The following is a 27,426-nucleotide window of genomic DNA, read 5'->3' as shown; positions in this document are numbered from 1 at the left end:
CTGCCAACTGTACTTATTTAAAAGTCAAAGTTACTGCAACTTATAAAATGAGTAATACCACATACACAAACACTTCCGGATGAAGCATGAAATACAACACAGTGCAGCCTTTCTCCTTCACCCATGAACAGAGCGTCACGACGAGCATTTCGCACTTAAACTCTGAGCCCTTATTTTGCTGCCACAACCACCTCAGGCTGTGGACACAAAACCTGACCCTCCACGGTACAGCTCTTTTCTTAAATACAGTCATTTCACCTGTCGTAAGAACACAGTATTCTGTCAAAGAGGAAGAATGAAATAAGATCACCCTTAGCATAGGGCTTCTTTGACTTTTGCCCTCTTTTTTTTTTTTTGTGATCATGCAGTACTTTCTTCAGGTGTGGTTCTTGTCACAGAACCCTACTGATTTCATCCAGATTTCAGTTATGAAACCGGTAATCAGTAGAGAACATTACCAAAATGTTTCCAGCATCTTGTTCTGCTCTTGGACACCACAAAATTTAGAGTAAGGTGGAAAAAAATCCAGCTGCCTAAGGTGACAATGAAAGTTTCCAGCAATCCATGACAAGAAGGCAAGTAGCTCTACCACATCAGCATTCTAAAGGAAAACACTTCCATCCATCACCCACCTACCCTCTGTCTCTGAAAGCATGAACCTTTACAGCTTTTTTATTAGGAGTAATAAAATTGAAGTTCCACAGATTTCTATCTCTAAATTTAATATGAAGAGTCAATCATACTTGTACTCTGTTCATAAATTATAAAATAAAGCTAGTCTGAAAAGTCATTACTCTAGCTCCCAGAGGAGCAAGGAGAAACATACCTTCGCACCAAGCAACAACTCTGGAGCCCTGTACCAAAGTGTCACAACTACAGGTGTGTAAGGCTTCAGTGGAGATCCATATTCTCGAGCTAGTCCAAAATCCCCAACCTGAATGAAAATTAGTTATCAGCAATATTTCCAACATTGACCATACCATTTTCCAACAGTGCCAATGTGTATTGGCCATATTGGCTACTGTGTGGCCTCCAGTCTTCAAAAATAGCTGTAGAGAATACACGGTCTTTTAGGGGCCTTTCTTTTTTTTTTTTTTTTTTTTTTCTCCACCCAAGGGGGAGAGATCACTTCCTTCCAAAGCCAAGTAAGAGTACTTGTTATTGATCACCTTGACAGATTTTTCTCTGTGTACTAGAAGGCTTATATGGCAGGAGGAAGAAACAAAACCGAACAACATCATAAGGTGTTGACTTCAACCTTGCAAGTTGAAAGAACACTTAACAACACTTGAGAGCTGTAATAATGACAATATACAGTTGGTGTCTAAAATTCAGAACTGAAGAACTGAAATGTTATATCCTGATCCTATTCATATTGTTCTTCTAGATTTTCATAAGACGACAGTGAAAGGCTAGATTTTAAACATGCAACTTTTTTAAAGACTCCTTCTTTGTAAAGAGAATGTCCAGCTCCACCAATAACTGTACACTTCAGCACTACTACAGTGATTTATATTATTTATTTATTAAGCCTCACAATCTCTTGAGCAACCCTAGTTCAAACATTAAGGGGCCAAGACAGAAAGACATAAATGTCACCATCAGAGATTCAGTATGCTGCATCACCAGGAAGAGAACATTGATAATACTTGTACTCATGCCACAAACAATTCAGTCTTCACTAGACCACGCTTATTAATTAGTCACAACCTAGCATAAATCTTACAGTTGTGGCAAGGCAGTCTCTTTATCTAAAAGTAAAGTTTTACTAATTTGCAACTGCGATACACGTGACACACCTCATACTTCTCAAAGACTAATGCAAAACATTCTACCCAACTCTTAATATAGCCGTAATGCAATGTAATACTGCAATATAAGCTTTTTAAGAAGTATGGCACATTTCACGTAATCCTTACTTTTAAAATGCCTGAATGACTAAGCAACAGGTTGGAAGTTTTCAAGTCTCGGTGAAGTATCCAGTTGTCATGAAGATGCTTGACTCCTCGCAGTAACTGAATCATCAAGGTTTTCACTTCACCTGAAGTGATAAGAATAAGCCAAAATATATTTAAAATAATAAATCTCCCTTTAATTTTTTTTTGTTTACGGAAAGAAAGGGACATCAATTTAGTAGCATAGCATAGACTCTACCATAAAAATGTGTTGCAGGACAAGAGTGGTTATAACCACCTGGCTGCCAATAGAGCAGCATGAAATTGGATAGCTGGAATACAGCCAAGTAATGCTAGGAAATTAATGCCTCTCAGCAACATGGGAAGCGGCCAAAAATGGAACACAGCGGTCTCTTCCAGTCTAGCACAAGGGAAACTCCTCGCATCTGATGCCCAATTGCACCCTGAACACGTGAACTGGATTCATGAGCCAAACATTACTACGAGTAACAGCACTGCCAGCCTACTATCCTACCTTAACCTGGATCAGGGGAATCAGACTGGACAGAGAAAAAGCAATAGAGACCTCATTCCACAGAACACTCAAAAGGAAATTCCAAGGCATCATACAAGCTAGTTCTCTATTGTCAGTAAAGCCCAAAGATGCTGAGGTCTTTACAGGTCAGTTTTTGAGCTTGGGAATTACAGGAGACTGTGGCAAACAGTACCTGGTAAAAATGGTTGCTTCATTGTTTCCATTAGACTCTTGAGATCATGTTCTACATAGTTCATTACAATATAGATTTTATCCATATTACTACCTACAACAATTTCCTAAAACACAAAAAACAAATGATCAAAGCAAGCACATGCTATTTAAAAAGCATACAAAAATGAATTTTAGAAATGTACAGGAAATAGGATAAATGGTACCTGCCATTGGTAAAATTCACAGAAAACTTAAGACTAGCTGCCCAAGACAACAGTTAATTCTTGTAAATGACCAGATTTTGTAGAGACAAACGACATATGTTTAGTTTTACAGGTAGCATATAACTGCTTATAGAAACAAGCTCTGCTAGGAACGCTAACATTTTTGTAAGGTATTTTAGAAGCCAAGAGACAACATTTCAAGAAAAAAAAAACTTTTAAAATAAAGGGTTGGTGGCCTTACTCTGACAGTGACAATATTTGGATGCTGTGCTTTCAGAATAGTATTTATTTCTCTAAGAGAAGTAATGGGAAAACCTTCCTTTTCCTTTTCCATTTTCAGTCGCTTCAGAGCCACAATTTCATCTGCAGAGAAAACAGAGTTATTAACTGCTGACTCCACATAGCTAATAAAATACATGTGAAGAGGGCTCCCCAGTGCTCTGTCACTATTTATTTGAATGGAAGCCATTACTCAGATATTATATCTAACTAAGAGACAGAGTTAATCTGACATTACCAGCGTAAAAAAATAATAATAATTGCCAAGTTTAAGGAAAAAGAATAAGATTCAAAATAGAGATCCAGAACCGAGAGGAAAAACGCTGATTATGGATTTTAGTGTATTCTAAGATAACTCACCTGGAAAGAGACTAAAGAAAAAAAGTATTCAACTCCAAAGTCCTCACCATAGTTTGGCAGATCAGGTGTCAGACAGCAACGCCTCAAATGCAATTCACCTCTATCTAAAACCCGACTCAAAATCATGGTGCTACTCAAAAATATTACTAACATGAATTATTTAACTACAACTGCTTTCGTATGATACTGTAGAGAATAATGGGTATGCCATTCTCAGAGCAGACCCCACGACAAATACGGAAAAGAAGTAGCCGTCTGTGGTCACTGCCCAATAAGCGAGTGAACTCAGAGAAACTGGTATGTCAGCTGTATATTTCACTCCTCAAAGATGATGAAATGGTGGCACTTTTCTAAAATAAATGGAGAAACCAAGGCATCCAGAGTTTAAACTTGTCATCAAAATCATAGCTCGTCACTAGGAAACTGAGAATAACCATAATTTGTGTCTAGACCTGCTTTGCAACATGTTTTCTCTCTAAAGCTCTCTTCACCCTCTGTCAACTCCTTAAAATTGCACGTATACAACTTATACTGCTACAGTTCCCCTCTGAAAACCACCACCTTGCAGGAAAGTAACATAATGCTAATGATTGTAACACTACAGGGAAATCATTATCAGCGGCAAAAGAACAGTCAGTACCTTGCTGTACGTTATCGTTTTCCAGGGAAAAACAATGCTGCGCTAGTGTCACAATTTCTGTTAAAATCTCAAACTAAATACTTCTTTCAGTTGAGAAATCACCTCGGAAGAGGAATACACAAGCGACTTCATGTTTGGCTCTTGCAATAAATGCAATAATTTCAGCAACACCTGCTATTAAAAGTCAGATAAACAAGCAAACAGGTTTTATGTGTTTTTAAAATATAGATCCACCTGTATCCACAAGAAGTGTTTTTGAAGAGGTAGCTTTCGAAAAAGTGAAATTTCTCCATACAACAAAATGCTGTGTCATACACTCACAGCACACATACCACTGCTTTTATGAATTCTCTAATCAATAGCTGTACTTACAGTAACACCTAGTGGCCTGCTTACATCAAATCAACTGACCAATCAACCTGTTAACTATCTAGCAAATGACAAGCAATAAACAGTTGCTTTATATCAACTATCACGTTGATAGTTCTACACAATTATGGCCAATACAGAAATTACTTCTGACCTTAACTAGCTGCAAGGGAAACCCTTATGTCAAAATCCACATCCATTAAAAGGGATAGCTTACTCATGGAAAAAAAGAAGGTATTTCAGACAGATTTTCCTTACCAGTGCAAGATACAGAACCATAATCTGCTTACAACTGCAACTCTAAATTTATATATAAGACAGGAGCAGAAATTAGCCATATGAAAAATCAAGGCAGAAGATTGATAAAAGACAGAGTATCAGTTTTGTGCTTAAAATGCAATCTGAGAGCCAAGAAACACAAGCTATGTTTATCACTCTACCCCAGACTTCCTGTTGTACTCCTTGTATAGCTACCATGAAGTTTAATTTATTTGAATTCACAGAGCTCAACTGGTGGTCCTGGAACAGAATAGTCTCCAAAATGCAAAACACACTAGATTCAACTTGCATACAGTGCTTATGCTTACCCCTCAACATAACTGCTGTATACACTCATTCAATATAGCAAAATAATTACCAGTTCCCTCTGCAGAGTTCAGAACTTCATCATGATTCTAAATCCACCTCATAGTTTCACTGAAGTTTCATCTTCAGTGAAAACTTTACACCTTGGACATGATATCTAGCTTTGGACTCCCTGTGGCTCCAAATTTTTTTACAGCAACAAATACAATGTACCATATCCCCTACTGTACCACCACTTTTTTTTTTTTTTTTAAACCTTTTCCTCATCTTGCTCCCTTCCTATAAAAACTTAAATTGTCTACCGTATGTACACTGTAATACAAAGTAGTACAAAACAAGTACACTTGTTTTCACATTCATAAAGCACTCACCAGGTGAGTACCGCAGAAGGCTGATTCCACAGTTTAGAGTACAGGCAAATAAGTGCATTCTCCAAACTGCAGGTCCCAAAATTCATACTGATTCTCATAAATGACAACAGCATTCATGCTAACATGGGTCTTGACTGAAATGTTTCTTACATTAGATGACATTTAAGTCATAATGCTTAGTTTATACCACAAAATACTGACTGGAGACCACTTATACTAACCAGTCTTTTTGTCTTTTGCTCTGTAGACCACACCATACGTTCCCTCTTCAATCCTGTTCAAACACTGAAATTCCTCCACACTACGACACCCCTGAGGGAAAAAAAACACACAGATTGACAACATTTACTCTTCAAATGTCTGTGGAAGGGTTTTGCTTATTTGTTTTAAGAGGACGAAACACGGACTTCAGCAACTTCCTAGGAACAGTTAGAATTTACCAAGAAAATTCTAAATACAGCTATGCCAAATGAAAAAGGCATCTCAGGGGATTATTTTTACTTGGATGTCTAAAGAATTCCTGGACAGAGTCTGTGTCTCAGTATAACTAAATTACTTCATTAATTCCTCACTCATTTCCTTCTGCAGAGAATAAAGTGAAATTTTGGTCTCAGTGGCAAAGTCAACTCAGCAGCTTAAGATTGATGCCTTGTATATAGTTCAATTAATACAAAAATACTTTTTGTATTTTCTAAACTTTGCTACTAGCTGCAGAAAGAATAATCACCTCCTAATTTCTATTCTTATTAACTAAATCCTTCTTTCATCAGTATCTATTTTTAGATAACAAATACCAAAATAGCACAGTATCAAATGTATTACATTCTTATCTACATCTAAAAGAATCATCTCATTTTTGTTCATTTTTCTACTTGTGAAAAATTAGCATTATTTCAAATACAAATGTATATGTTGTGATGTGGAGTCAGTGAGGGATATTCTACCCACAAACTCTCTTATGCCTAAGTGCTACCGCAAATACATGTTTATCACGTTAACAAAGCCGCTAGGGAAAAATCCATCTGCCTTCTGAAGCATCCTCTAAGCGATCCTCTACCTGAAGCGCAGGAAGATACTTAGGAAGCTCTTGTTTCAATTCAATGGGGGAGGAAGCTGGTGAGTCAGGAATATAGTCTCCTTCTGTCATTGCATTGGAATGAGGGGTACCCTCCCCAACTTCCTCCTCTTCTCCTTCACTTCCTGCTGAATCTCGGTCAAACCTTGACTCTGTAACTTTAAAAGTCAGAATCAGTCATGGAAAGAGGGAGCCATTTCTAGTATTTAAATTCAGCTTTAGACAAATAACAGGTGAAACTTTGATCCATATAAATGGGATAGTAGCAAGGTGCATAAATTATGCAAGTTAAGTTACTGTAACACTAAATATCATTGAAAACTTAAGAAGCCTAATTTCTCCTCTTTGCAGAGATGAGGCTTTCAAGAACTCCAGTTTACAGTTATTCAGTCATTTCCAGAGCTAAACACTGCATGTTGGAAAAAAAAAAATCTTTACAGAGAATGCAAGAGAAAACTGACCCAGTATCTCATTCTGACTGTAAAACTGTTTGATGAGAGGACAGGATAAGAGATCCAGTATGAAAAAGAAGGAAACATTAGAGAAATCAGCTCCTAGTCTCATGAGGTAAACATGGGCCTTGGAAAAGATTGTGGGGAATTTCTCACTCTGACTTGAAACTGGGGCTTCCTCTTCTCTCTGCTTCTCAACTGAGAATGGCCAGAAAGTGCCAAATACTCAAAGCTTTAGAATGACAGCAAAACTGCAAGCACTAGATAGATTTAAAAAGCTAAAGCAACACTTCAAAAATTCAATATTTGCATTGTACCAACTGGGATGTGGTTTCCATTCTCCTGTTCTTCCTCTTCACTCATTTCTTCTTCGCTCACCTCTTCTGCAAAAGAGAGTCAAGTACAACTGAAAAAATTCAACACTTCTCTAGTTCCTTGCCACACAGATCATTGCTAAAGTGCTTTTCTCATTCGGGGGATGAATTTGCCAAGCCTTGTTCAGCACTGTCTAGTTAGCGAACCCTTACTTCTGTTTCACTTGGAAAACAAATGCTTCCTTTCTAACGCAACAGAACTGCATCATTCAGCTTCCAGCAGGGAATACAATTCTTATCAGTGCCTGGGAATTTAGGGTGGGAGAAATAAATTAATTGGGTCAAGAAACTTACGCGTATTAGCTTATTACCTTTAATTGATTTTTAAAGAAAAATATCCTGCCCTCAGACCAGGCTGTTGCGCCTTTTCTTTTCTTTACTAATTAATGATTAAAACAGCTAAAGTAGATTTGTTTACTAATCCTTCTTTATTATGTTCAAATATTTGCAGTGACTTTAAAAAAAAAATCTGATATTTGCATTCAAAATGACAGACACATTTTTATTTCACACCTCCCCCCACCCCAGACAATTGTGGAATTGTTCTCTACAAAATATTTCTTACTGTCCAACATAAAATTATTTAAACTATTGGTCTTACACCATTTAGGAAGACAAAAACAGCTTTCAAGGTTTCTAATCTTGCTTCTTAGATGAATAATTTGTATTACCTCTATGTAAAAGGACAGAATATGACTTGTACTTGTTTTTTTTTTTTCCTTTTTAGTTATCTTGACCTGTGAGGTCTCAGCCTATCCTAGACTAAGAGAAAAGGAAAATGTTGAAGTAAAACAATACAAGATATTGTAGGAAACTAAGATATGCCATAATGCATTATTTTAGGACCTTTATGTTACTCACCAGCTGACTGCTCAGACACTTCCTCAGAATTGCTTCCCGTCTCCTCTTCCTCCTCCTCTTCCTCTCCCTCTTCCTCAGATCCTTCACTGCTAGACTCTTCTTCCTCTTCTTCCGAGCCTGATCCAGATTCTGTCGAGCAATGAGCAAACATGTAACTAAGTAGATACATTCTATACATTGATGTTTCCTCAAAAGATGACTGTACAATGAATTACATCTGCTAGATTGCATTTACCTGATGATGACTCTGCCGAGCTGGTTTTCCTCTCGCTGTCACTGATGTCTTGCAAGTCTGAAAGGGGATCTCTCTCTTCTGGTTTCTCTTCTTTTACTGTTAGACCATAAAATCAAAAATAGAGTGGTGACGGAATATCACCTCTACTGTAATCTCTGAATACTCAGAGCCTTTCCTTTCTCTAACCATTCAGCTGATACTGAACATTCATCCAATACAGACCGCTCAAAGGATTTCACATTCTCTTCAAGAGACAAACAGCTTTCTGAATTGCAGTGGTGCAAGATTAACTGGCAAAAATGTGGAATACTGACTTTTTTTTTTTTTCCTTAAGCCCCTCAGAGTGAAATATAAAAAAATGCATAACACGATAACAAACATCATTACAGCACAGTCTCAGCAATATGAATACCTACATATAGTGCTTGTTATCAGGAGTAATTCTACTGCAGTCCCTTTAGACCACCATGGAACAGCATGTACAAATAACTATTGATTGATTAGATATTACATTCAAAGGACTCATTGGCTGTCTCACCCTGGAATTTCAGCTGGCTACATTGCGCAATCACCTTCTTTGTACAGGAACAGGCTCACTGAAAATAGTTTCACTGACTTTTACAGCAACTTCAATCATTATACACATTAACAACACACACACGTAGCTTGTCTGCTTTAACTAAAGACATTTTTATGTCAATTGTGCAAGTTCTCTGCTCACAGCTAGGACCTTCCATGCATGAGAAGGGTCGTTGGGTCGTTTGCTGGCTTAAAAAAAAAAAAAACAAAATTCACCATCTAACCAGAATACTGCCTGAAGCATTCATTTTCTTATACACAAAGACAGTATTAACGTTGTTTAAAGTACACTAGTTCCTGGAACAGTTCCTTCTCATCAACAAACCCAACTAGATCTAGTATAAACAATCCCTTTTTAAGCTGCAAGGAAATTAAGTTACAGAAGAAGGAAGAAATCAGCTGCCTCTTTGATCAAGTAATGCTCAAAAAAAAATTTTTTTTTTTTATTTACTGCTCTTACTACCAAAAAGGAAAGATTCTTTCAATTTGCTCCTCACACAATTACCTATGAAAGCAGTATTGCTTTGGAAAAGAGTATATATGTCATCCCTCAGAAATTTTCCAGAGTTATGCCACCATGACTAAAGTGACCAATATTTTCAATATTGCAAAAAGAGATAGGTTTACAACTAAACACTCTACTTTTCCCCAAAACAGCTCCTCACGGCCTCCAGGCAAAGGTATTATCAAGTGCAAATACTACCTGGTTTCCTGCCATCTCCTTGCTCAAGCTTGTCTCTTTGTTGTCGTAATGGGCTGCGACTCCAGGGTCTCATTTTTACTTTGTCGCCATATTCTTCCCTCACTGTTCTATGATGTGCAGAAACTAGTGAAAACAAAACCAAAAGAAATCCTTACAGCTCTGCTAAATGCAATTCTTTTGTCTGCCACAATCACCTGCTTTGTGTATTATTCCTTTTTCCTCAGAAAAGACAGAGAGATGGGGTAGGGGTGGGGTTGGAACCTAACTACATCAGAGAACAAAGGACTCTGCAAGTTACTGCATAGCTTTTGTGCATTGCAGTCAGCAGAAACTGCTTACAGAAAGGTGCTGTCGTACTTAACAAACAGGCGCAAGATGCCCTCTATAATATAGAGTGAATACCCTGAACCTAAGGCATTAGTAAAATGGAGAAAAGTGGACAGACCAAAGGAGATGCATAAAAACAGCTCAGGGTTAGAAGGAGCTGACAGAAATGTAAAGAGCAATAAAAATAACTAAAATCAAAGGCTAGGTATATTGAGCAATACCAGTATAAACACCAGGCATAAAAAGGAGCTGTCCGGCATGACTAGAACTAGGAAGAAGAGCAATAAACATGGCTTATTCTGCTACTCTTAAGCACTCTTTGTCACCTGATCACAGAGATGGGCAATTTTTAGCTCTGAAAGCTAGGATAAACAGAGATCCTTTAACTAAAAAGGATCTGAACTTAGACTGCAAGTGATCTGAAACATGTGAAGTGAGGATTCAGGTGTAAAAGTTAATTTAAATTAATTTATACTGTGCTGAACAAGTAGTTCTATGAACACAAGAACTAATGGCTCCTGGGTTTCTATATTGGTGTCTTGCAGTTGATTGACTTTGGTGCCTATGACATTAGTTCCAGCCAAAGCTTTTTCTGCTGCCGGGTTATCAGATCCCCCCTTAACTTAATTCCTACTATGGCCTTTTACATAGCTGGGAGCACATAAAGGCAAGGGGAGGGAGAGAGACCATGCGTTTCCCCCAACCCTTGAAATGTCTAATTTTGAGGCTTTAGCCTCTATCAAATGGGGCTGGACTCAGCTAGACTTCCGAAGGGATTGTGATCAATACAACCTGAATTACGTAAATCTTGCTTCTGTAGGAAACCAGACTAATGAAAAGAGGAAAAGAGAGACTTTCTGAAAATTTACTAACGGCACTTAAAGCTCCGTATGCCATGATATTTAAAAGATGATACAGCTAAAAAGCTTGACATTCTACTCCTCCATGCAGGATTTCACAGATTCTTTTTTCTGCATAGAAACATGTTTTTATTAATTCTGCTACTGACCTACGTAAAATACGCTTTCTTGCTTTCTATACCTCCATTCCAGCATTGTGTCATCAAATAGTAAGCCCAAACATCTATACTGAAATAGCTACCTTCTCTTCTGGCTTCCCTTTCCTTACGCCTTTCTTCAGCTCGTCTTTCTCGTTCTTTTTGCTCCCTTTGTTCTTTTTGCTGCTCTCTGATTTTTCTCTCTCGTTCTCGCTCAAGTTGTTCCAGACGATCTCTAGAAAAGAATTATTTTTTGTTACATTACAGTTCACTACAAATTCAGCTTCTGTTTTCTGTAACAAACTGCAAGACTACTCAATTTCACTAACAACAGCACCACTAAGTGCATGCCTGCCAAAAACATAGGCAGCTTTTCAACTGATCCTTTAAAAACAGTACTTCAGAGACAAAGATCATGAGCTAAGAAACACATAAGCTTCTGCACCCTTATTAGCGTTTAAAAAGATACAAAGCAAGTCCAGTTAATAGATCCCATCATACTATACAAAATCGATTTGCCCATTTTTCTCTACAGCAAAACACTGGCAACGACTTCACTTGGAAATATTTGTACTAATGGAAGTCACTCACAAAGCTAGTTAAAAGTCAAGAACCCATTCTGTTGGACAACACATTCACAGGAACATGCTACTGGCACTGGACCTTACCAGCTTTTGCTCTGAACTTTTGTATCAATGCAGAACAACGAAGAGTTACGGAGGCACTTAGAGAAGGAAGGGGTTCCTCTCTCTGTTGGTTTTTGCAGTGGGGTTGGGGGGGAGGGGTGGGGGGGGCAGTGTAGGGGGACGTAAAGTACCTCTCCCTCCTGGAATGCTCCCTTGCCATTTCTCTCCGTTTCTGTCTTTCCCATTCACGTCGGGCTTTATCCTGCTCTTCTCTATGTCTCTTCCTACGCTCATGTTCCCGTTCTTTCTCTTTCACTCTGGCATGTTTCCCTAACCAAGACAAAAGTGAGTTTTGGAGTGTTACTGTTCAAGATATTCAGCGCTCCTATTTCCAGAAAGCAAAACTAGAAAAGATGAAACTTATGACAAGCTATTTCTATGTTCTCTGGCCTTTTCTTAATGGAAAAATCTTGATCCAGAGGGGTGTTACAAGATTAAAAGTTTATAAAATCTTGCATGAATACTCATGTTGAAGACAGAGGAAGTTTGTTAGTAACAGGACTTTTCTGTACCGTTTTACATTGAAAGGATATTTATTCTTTTACAGCCAGGTGCAAAGATCACTCAGTGAAGCCAGGAAGAAGTTAAACAGCCTTCAAAGAGTAAAACTGGACCCTTTGGCCCTGTCCCAAAGTGGTTTCTGTCATCTCAGACTCATACACATCCTTCTTATAAGGGCATTCAACATAATCGAAGAAATAACACAAGTTTAACTCCTCTTGTCTTATCCACCTGTCCCATTTTCTCTACTTCACAGTTACTGTTATCTATCCTCTATACAGTGCCTGTTCAGCTTGACCTTGGGAAGCTACTATAAGTATTAAAGAACTGTGATAATACCGCCTTCTGCTGAATGACTACGATGTCTACGCTTCTCTTTCCTCTTCTCATCTTTTCTATGATGAGTTTTTTCTTTCCGTGACATTTGCTGTGGTGGTTTTATAGCCAAGGAATCATCTTCTTCTCCTCTAAAATACAACATAAATTAATACACTCAGGGAGCTTACACATACTGTCTAACAAAGCGTACGTTATTTTCTCTTTTCTCCATTTTGAAAAGAATGCATTTTTTCTATTTCATTAATTTACATGAACGTTCATTTCTTTAACTTAATGCTTGAGCCAAGGCATTAAGAGTATGTTACAGAAAGTCAGACAGGTGAGTAGTTATGCTATTATTATATACACGCTTATAATATACAAGCAAACTAAGGGTAATTAGGTATCAAAGAGAACTCAGCAGGGCTGCTTTAACTGCACCTTGAGGGAAGTATTATATTTCTAGGTAGAGGCCAAAACTTGACCACATTGTTAAACCACAATCAGTACTTCAGAAAGATATCTTGGCATGTTCTGCACACAGAACACAAGATGGAACATCAGCATACTACAGGAGTTAACTCTTCCCCTTCAGAAATTTTTAAACAATCTTCTCAGCTCTTCTAAAGTTTCATTTCACCAACTCTTTCTAAGGCAACAAACATTATTCTCATATTCTGACCTGTCTTCCATAGAGTCTTCCCTTCTGTAAGGTGAATTTCTGATTGTTATTTCCATGCGGTGATCTCTCAGCTCCCCCTCTTCAAGGGAATCCCGCTTTGAATCCCGATCATCCGACTGTAATAGGAACACAAGAAAGGGCAAAAACAAAACACGGTTAAAGAACAAAAACAAAACACGGTTAATGTGTATGTTGCAAGAAGAAAGAGAAGAAAATAGTTAGCAACAATTCCATTTCTAACTCAGAAGCCAGCCTTGACTGATCACACCAGCAAAATACGCTCATTTATGAAGCACAGATTTCCAGCTTAAGTTAAAAGTAGCCAAATACAGTTAGAGTGCAGTTATAGCTGAAATTCTGTAAATTCAATCTATTTTTGACAAAATTAACCCACAGCTATCAAACAGGATCCCAATAACTATTGTCTTTTTCTAGAAGACAATTATTTTATGTGTAAAAGACTTTGTTACCATAAGTAACAGTTATTTAAGTGAATTTAAGTCATTCAGTTTGAAGACAGAAGCCCTATAAAGTTTTATAACTTTATAAGGTAATCTATCTGAAGTGCAACTTACAGTTAATTATATCAATTGCTTAATCCTTTCAGCATCTATGAAACTAAGCATACAATGTAGGACCAATTCGATTTTGGCAAAGTATAGCATTTTGTTAAACTTTAAGGCAGAACATTAAGAGATCACTCGTGAAACATACAAGAACACAGAGAACAGAGCACTGACAGGGCTAGAAGCAGCACTGTTCTGATCAGAAAATGAGGGGACAGGCACTGAAGCTCTTCACTCCTCATTAGAAACACTTTTTAAAATCAAAGGGTGGCTTACATTTTTCATGCGTTTTATCTCTGCCTTCTCTTCTTGCTCCTTCCTTCGTTTTTTTTCCTGAAGAATTTCATCTAAAGTTTTCACTTTCCAAGAATCCTTTTCATCACCCATTTGAGTTCAAAAAAAGCTCTGAAAAAGAACATGATGTTAACGAAACCTACGCAAACTACACAGTCACCAAACATAGCTGCATTAATTTCACATTAATTTTTCATATACAGATAAACTTATTGTAACAGCTCCAAGGAGAGTCAAGTTGTAATTGACTTACACTGAACAGAGAGAGTCTTACTTAAATCTAGAACAAGCATAGGCTTTTCCATAAAGTTAAGGACCCATTAGAGCAAAACGAAGACAACATCTATAAACAAGATCTCGCTCTTTGCCACTTAGGAGGATGCAGAGGTGGTTGTAAGCACCAGCCTATCAAGTACAACTCTGCAATCAGAAGGATGAAGACAAACCCTGCTCTCAGCGGGCGCAATTACAGCCTCCTGCTGCGCCGCTGCTCCATCCCACCAGACAGCACCTCCGGGTCCGGGGCTTGCCCTCAGACCTGACGGCCGCATAGGCGACCAGGAGCGGGGGGACGAGCCAGCCTTGTGGCCTGGGCCCAGCGCGGCTCCCCAAGGCCCGTTTTCACCATAGGGAGCCGCTACTCCTCGGGCCCCTCCTCCGCCCGGGCTGGGGGCTCAGGGCACCGCCTGCCCCCCGTTCAGTCCCTCGCCTTAGCGGGTCGGACACCGGTGTGGCACGGCCGGCACGCGGCCCCGGCCCAGACCGGCTCCTACCGCCGCCGCGCTCAGCCGGGCAGGGAAAGGCCCCGCGCAGCGCTCACTCGCCTCCGCCGGGCGGGAATAGCCCACTCACCGCTGCCGCCGCCGGAGACTGGGACAAGGCAGCGCGAGACAAACACGCCACTTCCGCCCGCCGGCCCGGGCTGATGACGCCCAAGGCACGTCCGGCAGCGCGGGCACGCATGCGCGTGGCCCGGCGCTGAAGCAGGGCGCGGCGCGCGCCCAGCGGGACTTCCCCCCCCCCCCCCCCCCGCCGTGGCCCTGCCGGGCAGCACAGCTAAGAAAAGGCGTCAAAAAGCGGAAAAGGCGTCAAAACAAAAACAGGGCGACACTGCGGGAACTTTATTCTTTCCAAGGTTAATTAAAACGCTGGAACCATTTTAAACATCCACAGGATTTAACGGAGATCGTGCATGTGCTACCACTGCTGAATGGGCGCAGCTACCAGGCTAGAGCCAAGACAGCTGCACTACTTCGAAAGCGTCCAGACCTCACATAAATAGCCAACAGTCAATATACAAACTACCTTCACAAAACATCGTATGTAATTATTATGTACAGTTTAGGTCAGTCCCACATTCATATTTTGGTATCAAATACACAAAGGTTTGGCTTTGACAATGAAGCAACTAGAGCTACATCTTTAAATTTCTCAGAACGAGAGCTATTTAAAAGCAACTGCTTATTTAAACACCAATACCTCACACGCCTCCAAGGTCTTCTGGCACAGGCTTCTGCCTGCCTCAAAAACAGCACGCCGGTGCTCCTTCATGAACAAATGCATGACTAGATCAGCCAAGACTAGGCTCCAAGAGTCGAGATTGATGTCATTGCCACAGAACTAAACAGTTGTCTCTACAAGTAAATGCCTTTTGGGTCTCCTCTTCTCTTCCATGTCATTCATTGAGACCGATAGGGTATGACACAGCTGAAGTCTCTGCTCATCAAGGTGACAGTTAACTGAAGTCACTAGTTCACCTCTTAAGAAAGATTCCAGAAACTAATCACAGTAAATGCTTTTCTTCAGTTAGCATAACTCATGAAGCCAAGCACTTCTTATGAGCTCAATAATCAGCTGCAGTTCCAAGGGTGAAGCATGTCTTATGCTACAAAGTTTATTTAGAAAGCAGAGCTTGTTGCAGCCTCATTGCCTTAGTGAACACCTTCAGTGACTAGGTTCCCAAGATTAAATGTGTAACCTTACATATTATGACCAATAACATTGATAAGTGTGCACACAAACTGAGAAACTGAGTCTTTATTTGGCTATAAATGCAACAAGACTGAAACCTATTTCATAACTCTGAACACCAGCGACATCACCCTACGGAATGCAAAAAGCCTTTTCTGTTGAATGCCTCCTTACAACCAGTCTCTTAAGAGACTAGAGCTACTTATTGGCTGAATGAGATGAAGTTGAAAAGAGGTATCACCAGGAAAACTGTGGTGTTTCCAACAAAAGAGTATTTTTCCACATACAGCAGGCTGTCCCACCACCCAAACAAAACTGCTATGCTGCAAAACAAACATTTTCTCAAATCACGATTCCCGTACAATCATCATCCTAATTCCAAGTTTATATTGAAAAAACAAGGCTCCTCATACACTCGACTTCTGAAGTATAATGTAATTCTAGTCAGTGCATGAGCTAGGTTTGGGAGACCAAACTGAGTGGAATTAAACAAATCTCCAACGGCCACGCTAAGTAATTGTCAACAAAAAACGCTAAGTAATTGTCAACCTATTGTAACCTAGTTCCTATAATATATTAGTTTTAACACTGGGCAGGAAGATAAAAATAACTGCCAATCTCTGCCCATTCAACAATAAAAAATACAGACAAAGAGTGGCAGAAAAGGAGAAACCATCACAGCATGTATCTTTATTTTTTTCTTTTTTTTATATGTAATTATAGGGATTGGCATAAAGGATCAATTTTACTATTCATTTGAATAAAGCATGATACCAAAGAAAAAGTTTCAAAAAAAAAAAAAAAAAACCTTTCACAAAAGTTACTTGTATAACGGCAGCAGAACTAATACATGATGGAGAATTTACATGAATTAAATGCGAGAAGGGCCATTCTTAAAGTTTTATAGGAATATCAGTTAAGAATACATGCAGAGAGAAGTAAACAGACTTACATGGTTAAATCACTTGACCATGAGGAGAGGTTAGGTTAAAATATAGTAAGTGCATGTTGCACTTACTATGCATGCACAGCTGTTTCATTTCCCAACTTAAAAAGATGCATAATTTGTCTTAGAGATGTTAAATGCTGCTAATAATGTCTTACAGTTGCAAATCTGTGTTTTCTCTACAATAAGCACTTGCATCATTTCAGCACTGGGGGAAGGAGCGAGAAGCAGGGGTTTTTTTGTTTGTTTGTTCTATTTTTAAGTGAAACATCCTCTCCCCAGAAGCTATACACTGAAGTATTATGTGCCTCATGTTGCTCTGTTTATTAAACCTGCAGTAATCTGGCTTACTACTAGCAGTCATATTTAATTATGTATTTATACACTGAAATCCATACGAAATCCCAAAAATACAGCTGTATATCCATTCTGATGCAGTAGAATCATGCATAGCGACTCAGAATGTCCTTCCGCTAATAAGCGGATATATTTTTGCTTTTGGAAATGTGAAGGTTTCCAAGTTTTCCAAGAGGAAATCTATTTGGAGAACTGTTTTTGAAGTTTAAAACACCTCAAAGGTCTGCCTTTCAACCCAGGCAATGATCGGAATCCAAAAGCTTTAATGCAGGGCAGTCAACATCTCTTGTTTTAATAGATGATGCGTACAGAATAAAGGATTCCAATACAGCAAGGTAGCAAAAAAAAAGAAAAAGCAGCAAATGCTACCTTCTGCACAACATTTTTAAGGAAAAGTAAGAGGCCTTTCTTACAAGTGGATAGTAAAAAAGGTTGGTTTGTTTAGCTTAATAAAGGCCAATACAACTGCATATAAAAGTACATAAGAGGAAAACATGGTTAAAAGAAAACAAAACTCTCTGAAACTGAACTATCCTGCTCATCCTCTCTACCACAGAGCAGGTGGAGCTAAATCAGCCACTGAGAAACTCCAATATGTTAGAAATTACAAGTTACAAAATCCTCCCAGCTGTTTCACAATAGTCTTCCAGTAACTGGAAAGGCAAAGGTCTACTAGCTTTTAAAATGAAGCTCAATCAGTTTATGAAGTGGATTACATGAAAACTGAGCTAGACAATCAGAAAGCCACTTATACTCCTGTCTTCCCCAAAAAGTAGAACCATAATGCAAAACAGACTTTGGTTTCTGCCAAATCTACAGGTTAAAGGCATAACAAACAAACAAACCAACCAACCAAGATCTGCCTCACAGTCCACAGCATTTTGCAAGTAACATTAGTAATGACAAAACAAATCAAACATCAATGCACACAGTGATGAAAAAAGTTACGTTTTTCCCCATGACAATCTTCAGAGTATATACCCCAGGCAACCAGTCACATATAACACTGTGACCTGAAGTAAGCATAAGACTTGCACTCTTAATAAAAAACTGAATTATTTCCCCATAACAGAAATATATGACAAACTGCAAGATATTTAAATAATTCAAATGGTTGCTTATAGAAATATGGATCCTGCCTCCTTTATTACCAAAGATTTTCAGTGGTTTTTACCTGTGAGCGATTGAGAACATTTATTTAAACCCTCTGTCTTATACAGCATATGTATATATTCGCATTTCAACATTGTAAATACACAACTAGGCTGCAACATTTCCATGGGGGGTGGGGGGGAAAAAATCGCTTTTTCTTGCTAGCTTTGCAGTCAGAAATAGCTGCTCCTCATTATCTGGGGGCATGGAATCATTTTTACAGTTTACTTGAACTAAGCATAGACCAAAATATGTCATTTGCTGGGAGAGGAGGGGGCTCTTCCTTCCAGCTCTACGATACAAACAAATGATAGAGGGTGCAGTATGGTCACAAACAGCTAGGAACGTCAGTTAAGCACCAGTTTCACTCCACACTAAGCAAGCATAATACAGTGATGGGTCATGTTTTCACATTATTTTGATGGAGAAAGGAATCATTTTCCTACAAAATATTGAAGATGTTTTTCTAATATAGGCTTTTATATTATTTGCAGTCAAGAAGCAGATTACAAAGTCCACATTTACCACATTATATGACACTAGGTCCTCTGTTTAGTATATCAGTTTCTCAGCAACTCAAGGCTTACTAGATTCTTCCCATTGTTTTCTTTCTGCTTCAAGTCCCAGTCTTGACTTGCTGTAAACTCAAAGGAACCAAATCATCCTCAACTGTTGAAGAAACAACCACTTTCAGAAAAAGTTCCTTTGAGATAATGCTATTTTGGAAGAATAAATGGCCATATCAATCATATGGTTTCAAATCCTTGGAAATTAGTGGCTCAGTATCTTCAGTCATACTTTGTGCAGGCTGCGGGGCCACAACAGCCAGACTCTGTATAGTTTCTTGCTGATGCTGCTTTGCCTTGTTATATAGTAGAACTCCAATTGTCACTAAAACAGTCCCAATGGCCGAGAGGCTTGTGATTTTGTTACCAAACACAATAATACTTAGCCAGATTGATAGCGCATGCTTCACAGTACTAGCAACACTGGAAAGGAATATAAAAGTTAAGGCCCAATAAAGGTTTCTCATATCCCACACAACTTATTCTTCGTGCTCTAATGTAGCGGGACATTTTTGTTTTGCTTCTTTTTTAAACACTAAGTCCGATTCCATCTTCCCTACTTCAGCTAATGCCATAACCAAACTGCTTATATACTGACACTAGTATCTTAACTCTAAAATTAAGGTAAGTGTAAATACAAATAACTTGCTTCTCCAAATAGGTTTTTGTTTTGGTTATTTTTAAGCATGCAGTACAGTGTCAGCAATTTGTTTCTGGCTAATGCAGACACCCAGAAATACCAACAGACATAACTATACATTTTTATGTGCATTGTTACTATTCAGTATTCACATAGTATTTATAACCTGAAAAGAACCAAACTGTAACCCATACCAATAACATTGTAACATACAGTTAAGGAATTTTTTATTTACATAAACATGCATACATGCTTTTACATGCTGGTGTTGTGTAGGTAGAACTATCAACTTGCAAAACGTGTGGAATAGCAAACTGTCATGGGACTGCAGCAGTGACACATGAGAGCGTAAGACAGGAAAAGCCTTGAAAGTTTAGCATGACCCTGCATGCCCCAAGGCTATTCATACAAGTGACCAGTTACTGAATAAGAATTGTCTAAGGGTCTAACAAACCTGCAGTATATATCTGACAGTATAGGTGGAGCTGTCTTTAAAGCCTAAGTAAAAATACGACAAACAACCCCTTGTGCTGGTGCCATGCTTCAGAAACAAGTATGCAGAACTGATTGCTCATGTTCTGCACTGCACTGCTACGTATGCGAGTATTGCCTTACCATCATTCAAGCAAAAGGAAGTTTAATGTTTGGTCTAAGGTTCTGCTGATTCTCCTCCGTCTGGTTAACCACCTTTAAGGAATAGCTGTTAAACCTGAATGCAGCACTCCTGCTAGTAAACATGAGCACCTACTCCATCAGCTCAACAGCCTGAGTCAACAGCTGCTTTCCTCGTGCAATGAGGGAGAATGAAAAAAGTTTTGGTGGTATGTAGGATCTGACATGTTTTCTTCTTGCATTTGGTGTATTTGTACACTTACATTACTTATTTGAACAACACCTTTACTACCTAGACCCCAAGCAGGAGGAATACTAAGAAAAGAATAATGATCTTGACATGATTTTTTTTACCTGAAAGTCACAGGAGAAATTTTTCCCATCAAGGCATAGGCTGTAACACTTTGCAAGTGGAACAAGACTCCATCTATTAAGAGAAGTACAATGACATCTTGGTTGTAGCTGAAGCTCCTTCCGCTTTTCCCAATTACTGGCACATCCTAAACATTAAAAAAAAAAAGAGAGAGGATTTTAAGACTCTATTTTATAAACAAATCTAGAATTGAATTTCCCCCCCAAGTATGAAAAACAGTCATTATTGTTATTGGACCTTTTTTTTTTCCAATCAAAATTTCAGCAAAACAAAGACTAAAACATGCAGGATGTCTATATGCTCAAAATATGATTTTCCCTCCAAAAGAATACACTGGAAACCCAGATCTTAACTGAACTTTCCTGTGTGCTCTGCTCATCTGTGACATATTTTCTCCTTTGAACACTGACACATGACAAGACAAGGATTCAAACATATCCTCTGACACATTATACTTAACTCTCTGAAAGCAAAATGGAGATGATGTAATACTCCCATATACCATGTGAATACAAGGAAAAGGTCAACAAGTATTTAGCATTTATTATTAAGTCTTTACCTGAGACTTTAAATGCACCAATAAGACAAAATTATTCCCCCCCCCCGCCCAAATCCTGAAATAAAACCATGCTTTCTGGATCACTTGTCAGCTCATGTTTATACTGAACTATTTATTTGAACATTTTTTTTCCAATCTCTTGCAAACAGAAGATGAAATGCATTCCAGGGTGATTTTAAAGAATAGGAAGGTTGAAAGGTAAGCCTAAGGTTAACCATATGCTCGCAAGTCAAAAAGAAAACATACATCAGTGTTAGCAAATTCAAATTACCATAAAAAATATCCAAGCTGGAATAAGCATAACCACTGCAGCAGCACTGGTATAGAACTGAAGCTCTGGGGCTCTACAAAGGAAAAAAAAAATTAGTAAAAGCTTCCACTTCATTAGAACTGAAGAAAGCTGCATCAAATTTAAATAGAAGCCTCATTATTGTATTTACAGCCATCAAATGGTAATACTGAAAAACCATCTACCAAGCATTGGGGACAATAAATTCAATAATCTCTTGGAAAGACAGTATTTTGCTTTCCAAGCTAGCTGAGATGCATTGAAGATAAAAGGCAAACGTGTTCAAGAGCATACTTGGCGTTTTCTAAATCTGCAGCTATTTCTGAAAAAAAATATACATTTTTTTTTAAATGGAATGTGTCCTTAAACAAACAAACAAAACACAGAGAACATATTTTTAACCACAATATCTTGCTGCTGGTTCACATGTTTCATAGTTAAAATGTGGAGCAGGTACTGAAGGTTGCTTCTCCAAGACTAATAACGTTAAAGGAACTTTTATGATTGCAGCATAAGGACATATTTCTGTGAAAAGATGACTCCTTTTGGGTATGCTGAGAGAGTTTTAGCTGATCATGAAACTCCCCCCTACCATAGTGGGATCTGAGAATACATGAGTTTTTTTTATTTCCCTGATAAAATGATTTAGACTAAAACTGCAAACGGCTTAAGGAAAATAAAATATCCTAGTCCAATCTAATCACAACTATCGGGTTTCCTTATGCAGCCCAAGGTCCTTCTCTTAACAAGAAATTTGAATTAAATACTTACGAAAATCTGTATTTATCTCCACTGAGGAGTTTTTTGGAAAAGACATTTTGCAAACTGAAAAAGAAAAAAGAAAAAACCCCACACATTTACCTGTAGATTTTAGATATAACAAACAAATCAAACCGTGAGACAGACGGTTGTTTCTTTTAGAATACATTAGATAACATCTTCTACACAATTTTTATTCACATTACCAAAGCTCGGTTTGAATTCTATTTTCTTCTAAAAACTCCATGGATTTAAACAAAGTATTTTAAAGGAGGATTCATAAACAAACGTATTTAGGGAAAAAATTCCAGCACACACCTTTGCTACTTTAGCGCACTTAACTACTCTGTAACACACTTTTGAACTTTTACTTTCAAGGTACAACGTGCCTCTTTTTGAAGCAATGGTATTTTGTGTTCGTCTGTTAGGATTATTACATAAAAAGCACTAACCTGCTCTGTGTATTTGATGTAAATATTGTTATACTGCATGTGAAAAATGTTCATTTAATTTCTTCACAGCCTCTAAGTTTTGACTTTCAGAACCATCTATAGCCTTTGTGCTGAAGTTGAAACAATTTAGATCCTTAAATTATCGGTTGTTTAAGTAGAAGACAGAAGCATAACACTCCTTTTCCTGGCTTTTGTTATTCAACCACACATTCACAAACTGAAACAAGTATTGCACACTCTATATGTAAAAATATAAGGCACTGCCAAGAGCACACAAATAAACAAAGTAGTGTATGAGCACTGTATTTTTTTTTTTAAATTGAAACCACTTAAAATAAGAACAGCACACTTGATTTTATTTTAATAAAACATGCACAGTCCTCTCTCATGCCTGAACCTGTATTTTTTAAGACTGCAAAGTGTACAATGTTAAAATAAATTACCAAATCCAGAGCCATAGAGGGAGACCACTCACCCAGTCTACCTAACTTTACACAGAAATATTCAAACTAAATTTAGATCTAAACCTAGGTTTCATAGCATGAAGCTTTTCTCTCACACTTTAACTCACTGATAGCATACCACATTTAAAAAACAAAAACCCCACACCTCTCGATGACCTAAGCTCAGTTATATTTCTATCCCTAGAACATGCTCATCTGTTCTTTCTGAAGTCTAGAATACTAGACTAGAAGACTACTATAGAAGACTAGCACTCTTCTACAGTACTTCTTGTGTATATTTTTTTTCCTGTAGCTGGCAAGTTTAGCATATTTCTTAGTAACATTTTAACATAATAGGGTCCTTACCATTCAATTTCGTCTGTAATTAGAACTCAGTTTTTAATTTTGCCCCACTTCATCTAGCAGTTGCAGGGGAAAGCTTTCATAATCTACTGACATACTAGCGGTTCACAGGTTTGAGCAGCAGAGTCAAGAGTTCTGAATAAAGATTATACAACTACAGATGCTTTTGGACCAAAGTCGTACTATTCTTTATCTCACGAATGCTAACAGATATGGTTTGTCACGCCAAAAGTAACTGTATCTTCAGTTAAAAATAATTTTTAAAAACAAAAGCTTAGATGTAGTGTACAAAAACAATGGCAGGCAATAGTTTTCTTCAATCTACAAACAAACAAGATTCCTCTATTCCACACATGCAACTTTTATTATGCCTTACCAGTCCATAATATTGGTAGATAAAGCTGCTGAGAAACCCAGAATGTTGAAACTGATTTCAGTAGCTGTACATAGAGCTAGCCCGCCCATAACAGGGATGAGAGAAAGATTAACCAGCAATCCTGCAAATGAAAAGAAAGTTTAAAATCTCTGTTTAATTACTGTACTTCCAATGCCACACACCAGATAATACAGTTAGAAAAAGTTTCAATTCCAGCTTAGCTTCTTTAGTTAAAAGAAAAAGAAAACTTATTTGATAAGATTTTAAAATTACAGAGGTTCTAAAGTGAGATCTCAAACAGTAACAATGTTCTCTGGAAGACAATATGGATACGTATTGACTGATGAAAATATCTGCCTTGGAGAAGGAAAATGGACTGATGCCCGTCTTCATTTTAGCTTTGTCATCAAAAGGCAGAAGACAATAATATTCACCCTGCTTACTCTGTGATTGGACTAGTTTTCCTCTGGTGTATTTCAGCCTTCTGCCATTTGGGCTTTGCATCAGAAAAAACTGTGAATGGCTTCCGTATTAGTCCTATGACTTATAGCTGGTTAGAAGCAAAATCTCTGCAAACAAATAGCCTCAAGCATGCAATCACAAGTGGAATTACAAGTAAATTATATTGTGGATCTGAACTGTGGAAAGTCAGCTTTTATTCTTCAGCCACAAAGTGAACCCTGTAAATAAATTCAGGATTTTTAAATTCAGATCAGCAAGCTGTCCTCAGAAAAAGAAACACACAGAACGATTTAAGGCTGCAATGGTATTTCTTGACAGAAAAAAGAACTTCAAAGCAAAATTGCCCTTACATAGTTGCATTGAAACAAATCCTTTTTCACTTGTACATACTCTATTTACTGCGTTCATACAGAGCAATTCTTCCATTTACATCAAATTACTTACTACATTCTGGCAGAATCTCCCCGCCAAGGCCAAATAACCCACAGCACTACACAAAATGATCTTGTTTTAACAGTGAAGTACTTACCAGTGTATTCCCCTAATATCATTCGGGACATGATAACAGTAAAAATAGGTGCAGAACTTTTAACTGTTTCTGCAAATGAAACGGCCACATTTTTCAAGCTGACAAGCCCTAACACTACCGTTGCAAATCTGTAAAAGAGAAGAACATATGAAGTTAAGCAGAGAATAAAATAATGCTTAAGCATCTACTTTTAGCTATCCAGCCTAGAAAATGTATAAAATTGAACTACAATAACTAAAAACATGGATGGCCGTAGCTAGCAAGTTACCAAAACTTGATAGCTTGATTGAACTGCAGTAACTGACCAGCTACACACTTCTAGTCCACAGCACCTGCAAAGCATAATGCATCAGATCTATTCCCTTCTGCAGTGGCTTAAGCATCCATACTTATTTAGCATGAATGAAGGCACACTTGGGCAATAATCATGTGCAGTTTTTAAGGATGTACAGCAGACCTCTAAAAATCCATAAAGCTTACTCTTTAAGTCACTCAATAATCAAGCCTCAGATGAGTGTTTTAAGCTAAGATTTTTAGTAGGCTTAAGTTAAAATCAGTTAACACAGTTCTACTGATAAACAGTAATTTGCTAAGGAAACTTTAATTCTTGCAGCCATCCATCTGTACTGTAAGTTAGGTATGCTGAACATTTATTCATACTTCAAACCATGAAATTAACCAGCAAAGCTGCAGAGTTATTAAGATAAAGCTGCTCTGAATTAATATGAATGCTGTTATCCTATTTTTGCAGTGTAGAGGGGAAAAAAAACCCACACCAAACCATATATTCTCTCCTAAATCACGGACTGATGCTATCCCACCATAGAGCAAACACTTTTAAAAGGTAAACATTAACAGTCTGTATCACCTTTGAGAAAAAAGGCTGGAAAAGGTGACAGAACAATGTAACATCATAAGAAATACTACTACACTAAACAAATGTCAGCCTTAAAAGAGAACAAGAAATAACAGCAAATTGAAAGATGATGTTAGAGAATAGAGTATGTCTTAAGAGAGGCCAGCTGTGATGGAACACTAAACTAGCCCAAAAACTGGCATTTGGAAAAAGAAAACTAGTAGTTAGGAGAAAGAACTAAAGATAAAATTGTCCTGTGATTTTTTTGCTGGGGGGGGGAGGGGGGGGGCCGGGGGAAGGAATGGGGGTAGGTGAATACTGTTCTAAATGCTTTCTAATCTTCATATGAAAGCAAGAAAGAAAAGGAAGAGAGCCATGAAAACATAGGTTCTGTACAGAATAACATAATGAGACAACCAGAGAAAGCTCTAGGAAATATTTAACCGTTTACCTCATTAATCCAACAAACAGCATTATCATAATGAAATTTGGTGGATACGAGATACGTGTTTTGTGCTGGTACAAACAGCATGGAACAAACATTTTAATGCAGCCAATGAAGGTGGTTGAAAGCATTTGAACAGCACCTAAAGAAAGATAGGGAAGAAAAAAAAAAAAAAAAAGACGATGGAAAGAGAGAGACTCAAGCAACGTGAGAATCTGTAGTATTCTTAGTAGTTAAGAAATATAGCAATTATCTAAGTTTTATGAATTCACACAAAAGCCCTTTTACTTCTACATCTACCAGCAAGGCAGCAGAATATATGTATATGCCACCTTTACGCTATAAAACCTGACACACAGATAAAATTCCCTTTGTTTCTCCCTTAAAAAAAAAAAAAAGGCAAAACAAGCCCAACAGATAACAGTGGGCACATAAAGGCAACGTTTGCATTTCTACAAACAAGTTAATCTTAAGAACTCTGGAAACTATCAATTAACTCAAGAGTTGATTTTCCTAAAAACTCACACTATCCTACAACACAGACAACAGAAAATTTAATTACATTTTTCTTTCCAGCACTTAGTTTTCAAACACCATGCTCCTCTATGAGCAAAGTTTCATTCTGTGTTTCAGAGGCTAGAGGGACAAGGGGAGGAAGGAATAGTGTCAGAACCCCCTTTAGAGCCAAGGTTACAACTTACAAGTTCCCAGCTCCAAGATCTAACCTTCCCCCTCCCCCCCAAAACCAATCACCTAGCAAACTCTTTTTCACTTCAGGTAAACCATTTACTCCCACAACTTTACATAGGAGCATCTGGTATTGTCAAATATCTCACTGTAATTAAAGCATCAAAGAAAGATAAGGTTACCTAGCATGCTGGGCTCTCCTTCCAGTAATGAGAGAATGTATTTGTTAAGAAAAAGAGTGCAAAAGCTGAAGAAAAACCACAAAGTGAGGTAGATGAGAGCATGAGAATTCCAGATGCCCAAGTCTGACTCAATGACTGTTGTCTCAGTGATAGTTATTTTCAGAACATTCTCCTCTGGTACACTATCACTCCTAGCAATTACAAATTTTTCACTCCTGTTAGCAAAGAATGAGCCCAGTTGAAATAATGCTTTTTCCTTTGGCTTTTCTTCAAGGAGGGGAGGATTAGATTCCTCCAGGGTCTGAGTACTTGCTACAGTCGACAT

The 27,426-nt window shown here is 38.1% G+C and overlaps 2 protein-coding genes across 7 annotated transcripts in view; both read right to left on the bottom strand.

Moving 5' to 3' along the window:
* The window catches only part of LOC104141932 (cyclin-dependent kinase 11B), a 26,378-nt gene extending 4,006 nt beyond the window's left edge, over positions 1-22,372 (bottom strand). Inside the window, exons 1-18 of one of the 6 annotated variants that reach the window (XM_068916022.1) lie at positions 22,319-22,372; positions 21,530-21,602; positions 20,681-20,826; positions 14,065-14,193; positions 13,223-13,338; positions 12,562-12,689; positions 11,853-11,991; positions 11,140-11,270; positions 9,712-9,834; positions 8,430-8,525; positions 8,195-8,323; positions 7,277-7,342; positions 6,490-6,665; positions 5,654-5,744; positions 3,070-3,191; positions 2,624-2,729; positions 1,920-2,041; positions 827-934 (exon numbers count right to left, since the gene is read on the bottom strand). In XM_068916022.1, the coding sequence (XP_068772123.1) occupies positions 827-934; positions 1,920-2,041; positions 2,624-2,729; positions 3,070-3,191; positions 5,654-5,744; positions 6,490-6,665; positions 7,277-7,342; positions 8,195-8,323; positions 8,430-8,525; positions 9,712-9,834; positions 11,140-11,270; positions 11,853-11,991; positions 12,562-12,689; positions 13,223-13,338; positions 14,065-14,175 (1,764 nt within the window). In that variant the 5' untranslated portion in view covers positions 14,176-14,193; positions 20,681-20,826; positions 21,530-21,602; positions 22,319-22,372. Of the gene's footprint in view, positions 1-826; positions 935-1,919; positions 2,042-2,623; positions 2,730-3,069; positions 3,192-5,653; positions 5,745-6,489; positions 6,666-7,276; positions 7,343-8,194; positions 8,324-8,429; positions 8,526-9,711; positions 9,835-11,139; positions 11,271-11,852; positions 11,992-12,561; positions 12,690-13,222; positions 13,339-14,064; positions 14,194-14,528; positions 15,027-20,680; positions 20,827-21,529; positions 21,603-22,318 lie in introns of those variants that run through there. The other 5 variants (XM_068916021.1, XM_068916025.1, XM_068916023.1 and 2 more) reach the window with 5 other exon arrangements.
* On the bottom strand, positions 19,251-27,426 carry SLC35E2B (solute carrier family 35 member E2B). The gene is made up of 8 exons (XM_009671574.2): positions 27,102-27,426; positions 26,239-26,374; positions 24,932-25,059; positions 23,941-24,061; positions 22,319-22,372; positions 21,530-21,602; positions 20,681-20,826; positions 19,251-19,497 (listed from the first exon to the last, which is right to left on the bottom strand). Exons 1-8 carry the CDS (start codon positions 27,424-27,426, stop codon positions 19,251-19,253), a joined length of 1,230 nt encoding a protein of 409 aa, XP_009669869.1.

The sequence above is a fragment of the Struthio camelus genome, chromosome 21 (genome assembly GCF_040807025.1).
Source record: "Struthio camelus isolate bStrCam1 chromosome 21, bStrCam1.hap1, whole genome shotgun sequence".
NCBI classification, from domain to species: domain Eukaryota; kingdom Metazoa; phylum Chordata; class Aves; order Struthioniformes; family Struthionidae; genus Struthio; species Struthio camelus.
This window is presented reverse-complemented; position numbering and strand designations above follow the sequence as displayed.